The sequence below is a fragment of the Xiphophorus couchianus genome, chromosome 15 (assembly GCF_001444195.1).
Source record: "Xiphophorus couchianus chromosome 15, X_couchianus-1.0, whole genome shotgun sequence".
NCBI lineage: Eukaryota > Metazoa > Chordata > Actinopteri > Cyprinodontiformes > Poeciliidae > Xiphophorus > Xiphophorus couchianus.
Window position 1 is genome coordinate 4,686,240 of NC_040242.1, and position 6,004 is coordinate 4,692,243.

The window sequence follows — 6,004 nt, forward strand, 5'->3', positions numbered from 1 at the left end:
GAGGAAGTGAGGCAGTAATGTTTGAAAAAGGACGCCGTTCTGTTCGTCCAATCGGGTTTCTTCCTGAGAAACATTTCTGCAGGCAGGAAACGGCTCCAGTAAAGAAGTAGGCCTGTCCCAATAACCAATTAATCAATTAAACACATCATAAACTAAAACAAATTCAATAGTTTCTCATTCTACCAACAACTGGATGGACTCTTCATTCTACTTTTTCTTTTATTTTGAAGGATAATTTTGTTTCAGAGATTTCATAGTTCATTTTATTTGTTGTTTTATTTATTCTGGATATTTAAAATGTTCCACTCCAGTGTTAGATGTTCATTAGACTTCAGAGTTTATTGATCTTTGTGTTTTGCATTATTATTAAACCGTGATATTAGTTAAAAAGCCTCAGAAAAACAAAGTTCTGTTTTATTGTGAAGCCTTTGGGACGTTTGTGGCCCAGGAAGCGTTTTTGCAGCAGTGCAGTAAAGCGGTTTCCTCTCCATGCTGTGGGTGAAGGACCCGGTCCGCTACACCTGGGCATGACGTGAGCGCTCACAGTTCCTACGGTCTTTGAAGGCAGCAGGCGTCGGGCGGTGACTTTCTGTCTGCAGAAGATCGACTTCCCCTCCATGAGCTTCAGCCACGACTTCCTGGGATACGAGAGCAAATCCCAGATCCCGGCAGAGAGAGGCTGGCGCCGTAACGCAACATGCACGCCCACATTTCCACTCTTTAACAAACTCAAACGGCCACAGCGTCCTTCACACTGGTTTCATTCTTAAACTTTGACCTCTACTGCCTTCAGTCTGAAACATGACCCACTTTCTACGGTGGCCCAGAAGGCTCAACAAAACGCAGAACAGCAGAAATCCACAACAGAAGTTAATTAAAAAACGGTTTCGGCATAAATTTAGTTGTGTTGTATGTTTTTAGCATAACTTCAATTCTAGCTTAGTTTCAATTTTAGTATACAGTAAAATTTAGTATCACGTCCCTTCTGGGCCACCGTACTTTTAATCAGCAAAACATTGAACTGTGCAGCCATTTCTCTGAACTGAGAAACTTAACTTTGTTAATATAATTATATACTGTAGATATATATGTTTATAATTATATCATATGATATACAGTATAATAATAATTTCATTCCTGTATTATTTTGTTGCTTTATTTCTTCTCTGGACTTAAACATTTCCTCAGCCTGGTTCTGATTCTTTATCAGGAGAAATTTCACATTAAAACTTTTAAACAGATTTTAGATAAACAGTGAAACGGATGTGAAGGTGGTTCTGGTTCTGGTTCGACCATCAGAAATGGACAGGACGTGCTGCTGGGGTCAGAGGTCATAAGGCCCCCACCTCGGAGCTCCAGGGTGGGTGGGGGGGCTGTGAGGAAGAGGAGGAGGGGAGGAAGGGCAGAGCGAAGGGGAAGGAGAAGAGGGGGGCGGTGAGAGGAGGGGGCAGCAGGGAGGAAGAGGAAGAGGAGGAGGAAGGTGAAGGTGAGCTGGAGGTCACATCGTGCTGCAGCAGCTCCACCGGCCTCTGGGGGGCGCCGCCATCCGGTCCGAAAGGCGGCGGGTGCAGTGTCGCCACCCAGTGGCTGTAAGGGGGAGGGCGGGGCTGCAGGCGGGCCGTCATGGCGGCGGCGTCCCGCTGGGCCGCGCAGTAGCTGAGGTGGGCCAGCAGGCGGCGCCGCAGCGCATTGCAGGAGTCCAGGGGCTCCATGGCGCTCAGGTAGCAGAACGCTTCGTTCACACAGTCCCTGAAGCCCAGAGACAGGAAGTCCAGCGCCAGCGCTTCCTGCTGACCTGACCAACAAACACGTCCATTTTGAATTGATTCATTTTTACAGGAAAAGAAATATTCATAAACAAACCAGTTAGCCAAACAGCTAACGCTAAAAAACACCTGAAGGAACAAAATTACATTACATCACTTCCTGTTGAACATTTATTTGCTCTCATACAGGAAGTATTCACCCCTCTACAGGAAGTGGCAGCACTGCTAGCTGGAGGAGCAGCTGAACTGCTTCCCCACCTGCTGTAGGTGTCTCTGCGTCGCCATGGTTACCTGTTCCCTCCCCACCTGCTGCAGGTGTCTCTGCGTCGCCATGGTTACCTGTGCCTCCCGCCTGCAGCGTCCTCAGATGCTCCACGGTCATCTGCAGGATCTCGGCTTTCTCCAGTTTAGCAGAACCCTGCGGGAAGCGGCGCCGTTAGCCGTTCTGATGCTAACAGACTGAAAATTCTCTAAAAGTTTAAAGATTTAAAATTTTGTCAATTTTTTTCTCTCAGCTGGTGATTGACTATTTAAACAGATTCATAGATTTATTCTAGTTTCAAAGTTCTGATTTCCACTTTTCTTCTAAAAAACACATTTCTAGTAAACTACAGACGGAGTTCCTCAGGGCTCCGTATCACTTCGCTTTGATTCATGGATCCATTTTTCACCTGACAGGGAAAATATTTGAGGAATAAAATGTTCAGTTTTATATCAGAAAACTTTATTAAGGTTTTTAGGTGGGAAACCGTCTGAGCTGCAGATCCAGATTCATTCTGGTGTTAAAATCCAGTAAAACTTTAGAACTGTTTATTATTTCATCTGATAATTTAGATCTTTTTAAAAATAGAAAGTCAAAATGTAGAAACATTTTTAATAGTTTTAATTTTGCAATAAAACATAGATTTTTTTAAAACAATCTTTTAAAATAAAAAATCATTTTAAAATAAATTCCTTTTGAAAGGTGACAGATGAGTTTTTATTAAATATAAAACTAAAAATTCACTGGTAATTTAGATATTAAAAATGTGATAAATCATGATTATCTTCAGAAAATGTGGTTATTGTTTGTTTTGCTGCACAGATGCATCAAAAACACAGGAGCTGAGAGGTCAAAGGTCAGGCTGACCTGTTTCTCCCAGGCCGTCGGGACGAGTCGCCGTAACTCCGACAGGCTGCCGTTGATCCGATCCCTGCGCCGCTTCTCGATGATCTGGAACCGACAGGAAACTGAAGGAGCGTCGGAGGCGCCGGGCCTCCGGACGCGGCGACGTGCCGGCCGACCTACCCCTCTGTGCCGCTTCCTCGCCATCAGCTGCGCCGCCGGAGACGCGCGTCCGACCGGATCCCTGCACAGGAATCCACAGAAATCACTGGAATCTGCAGCAGATTTTAATCCCTAATTTCACCTGGAACCTCAGAGAAAACAAACATTTTTAGTTTCTTTTAACTCGAACCCTAATGTGGTTTCCATTAAAAACAATAAATCCAGTTTATTCCACATTTTATATGAAAACAAATTCTGATTATTAACATTTTAACTATCAGTGTTGCATCTCAGTATCACTGCATCCAGAATAACACATTTCTGTTTGATTTAATTATTTGTTTTAGAACCAAAAAAATAACAATTTACAGCTTTTCAAGTTGATTTATGTAAAACAGAGAAATTATTGACTAGCAACTAAATATATTGGAGTTGCTAATGAAAAAAATAAATGAAGCAGCCAGAATTATTATGTTTGCATGAATATTTCTGGACTTACAAACTGAAAAGACATTTTTAAACTTGCATAAACATCTTTACAACAAATCTCCTAAAAATAACTATAGCAACTCTTTTATCTACAATAACTCTGTAGAGTCTGAATTACTATTAACAACATTAAATTTCTCTTTGGGATGAATAAAGTATTTTTGAATTTGAAGTGAATTGGAAAGATTTAAATCAATTAAATGTTAATTGAAAATTAACATTTAATTTTATTTTAATAGATTAATTTGATCTATCAACAAATTAGTAGATCTGCTTTTTCACAAAGAAAAACTAAAAAAGTTAAATAACAATAATGATGAATGATCACACAGTTAGTTGCAAAAAATCCTGAAATTATAAAGCCTGAATGTTAAAATAAGCCGGTTTTAAAATGATATTTTTTGTATTTTAAGATGAAATATTTGAGAGAATTTCTGCGAAATAAATAAAATGATCAACGCTGGGCATATTTTCATAAAGATTAGAACATTTCTTATAAAAGCAGAAAAGTTCATGACAAACTGTTGTGTTTAATTTTCATTTATTTTTGCTTTCTAAAGTCATAATTAGTGATGGGATGTTAAAGGTTCTCCAGGCAGGACGGGATGTTCTCACCCCGCAGGAAGCCTCTCACGCTCCGCCGGGCTGCTCTCCTCACACGGCCGCTTCATGGCGCCCGGCGGCGGGGAGAGCTGGCGGGAGTCCCCGGAGAGAGCCGGGTCACAGCCGGAGGAGACCCGGAGCCGGCATTCCTGGTTTGGACCCGAACCCGTCAGAGTCTCGGAAGTTTTCTAGAATCAGGGATCTCCTCCGGATTTCCTCCAGGAATCAGAACTTTTCTCTCGGATCCGGAGCGGATCTTCCAGCGGAGTGTCTCCGGTGAAAACCCCGCGGCGGGAGCCTGCGTGTCGGCGGCGGACTGGGCTGACGGCCGCTGTGTCCCGTCTCTTCATCCTCCTCCTCATCCTCTGCTGCAGCTGCTTTCCCACGGAGCAACGCGCACGCGCACTCAACCATCTCCTCTGAAGCTGCTTCAGAGTGGGAGCGCGCGAGACAGAAAGGTATGGAAAGCAAAAAGTGCCAAATGTTATCACGACTGAAAAGTCACACAAAGAATTGACTATTTTTGTTAAATACTTTGAAAATGCCTTCAAAACGCCACTTTCTACATCTTTATACGAATACCTTCCAAATGGCAAAATTTATTCAGGTCATTGAACGCCACTTTTATACATAATGTTGTTCAAAAATACTGCTTCTACTTAATTATACATCTATAAACCCAACATCTGGGATTACTGGTGCTGTGCTTGTTTTTCTTTCATTGTGCTTGTGTTGTTTTGGTTTTTCTTAATTTATGAATTGTTGCTGAAAGAGTGCTTCTTCTTCTTCTTGGCCCCCTAGTGGCATGGAGGGCTCAAAGCATCTGCTGGGTTTGCTTGGTTTCTTCCCGGTTCCAGAGAGATCAGGCACCACTTGACTATATATATATCTATATATAATTTATTACCATATTAAATTATTAATTGTGTTTATTTTTACTTCTTATTTCTAGCTGTAGAAAACACGAGTTGCCGGGCAGATCCAGGAACTTTATTTTAATTTTCTAGGGAGCTGATTGGCTGACACTGATTGTCGTAGCTGACCAACATGTTTTACATCAGTGATGGAAAAAGTAAATATATTAATAAATGGAATACATAAATATGGAAATAACTAATTACATTGATTTATTTACTTATTTCCAAAAATACATATTTAATTTTATTGTCTCCTATTTTTGATTATTTATTTACTCATTCAGCTTTTTTTTTTGTAATAGTTTTATTTCCTATAATTTATTTACTTATTGACAGTTTTGGCAGGATCAGCCTTCCGTAGAATCAACTGCTTTGAATAAAAACAACTGAAAAAAGAAAACAGGTGAGGTTGTTTCATTACAAGTAATGAAATTAAGTTTATCTAAGTAGAAATATTAAATTTAATAAGTTCCAATGTTAAACAAACAAATAAATGAAATTTGACTAATTTAATTTGATTAAATGTAACAAACTATCTGAGTTTTTTTTTAAAGTTTGAACTTCTCTTTTATCACTGCAGAAGTATGACTTTAAAACCAAAGTAATCCTTTTCCACTTTACCTTTTATTCTATGCTTTGTTTTAAATTCAATTAAATGTTTTTCCTTCTCATTTTGCTTCATTTTAGCGTTTAGTTCATTTATCGATTCGATTCTTTCAGATCAAACCAGAACCTGAAGTTTTTCCTTTATGCAAATTTTAAGGCGCAGAAAATAAAACAGTTTAATCATTAATAAAAACGTTTAGGTTTAAATTTTAGATGATGAAGGCCTGGAGGAGGATGAGGAGTGATGAAGGTGAAGACGTGTTGGAGACGCTGCGCTCCGTAATCTCCGAGCACTTGAACGCCTCACACAGCAGGAGGAAGATCTCCCTTCATCTTCATCGCGCCTGCAGCCGGCA

The 6,004-nt window shown here is 40.4% G+C and overlaps 1 protein-coding gene across 3 annotated transcripts; it reads right to left on the reverse strand.

The window, feature by feature from the left end:
* Window positions 1-1,140: 1,140 nt before the first annotated feature.
* On the reverse strand, window positions 1,141-4,580 carry LOC114158214 (hairy/enhancer-of-split related with YRPW motif protein 2-like). 3 transcript variants are annotated; one of them, XM_028039551.1, is made up of 5 exons: window positions 4,138-4,580; window positions 3,055-3,115; window positions 2,896-2,979; window positions 2,058-2,184; window positions 1,141-1,795 (listed from the first exon to the last, which is right to left on the reverse strand). In XM_028039551.1, the coding sequence occupies exons 1-5, from the start codon at window positions 4,191-4,193 to the stop codon at window positions 1,332-1,334; spliced, it is 792 nt and encodes a 263-aa protein (XP_027895352.1). In that variant the 5' UTR covers window positions 4,194-4,580; the 3' UTR covers window positions 1,141-1,331. The 3 variants fall into 3 exon arrangements, with proteins under 3 accessions (XP_027895352.1, XP_027895351.1, XP_027895350.1); XM_028039550.1 differs by having other exon boundaries at window positions 2,106-2,184; window positions 4,138-4,577; XM_028039549.1 differs by having other exon boundaries at window positions 2,106-2,184; window positions 2,896-3,115; window positions 4,138-4,579.
* Between the last annotated feature and the right edge of the window lie 1,424 nt (window positions 4,581-6,004).

Bases quoted from the DNA above. Each gene is read 5' to 3' on its own strand.
- LOC114158214 (XM_028039549.1), bottom strand. From the start codon at position 4,193: ATGAAGCGGCCGTGTGAGGAGAGCAGCCCGGCGGAGCGTGAGAGGCTT. The intron at 2,185-2,895 runs GTCAGCCTGACC...CGCTTCCCGCAG, and splicing joins CGACGGCCTGGGAGAAACAG to GGTTCTGCTAAACTGGAGAA. The intron at 1,796-2,105 runs GTAACCATGGCG...TTTGTTGGTCAG, and splicing joins GCTGCAGGCGGGAGGCACAG to GTCAGCAGGAAGCGCTGGCG.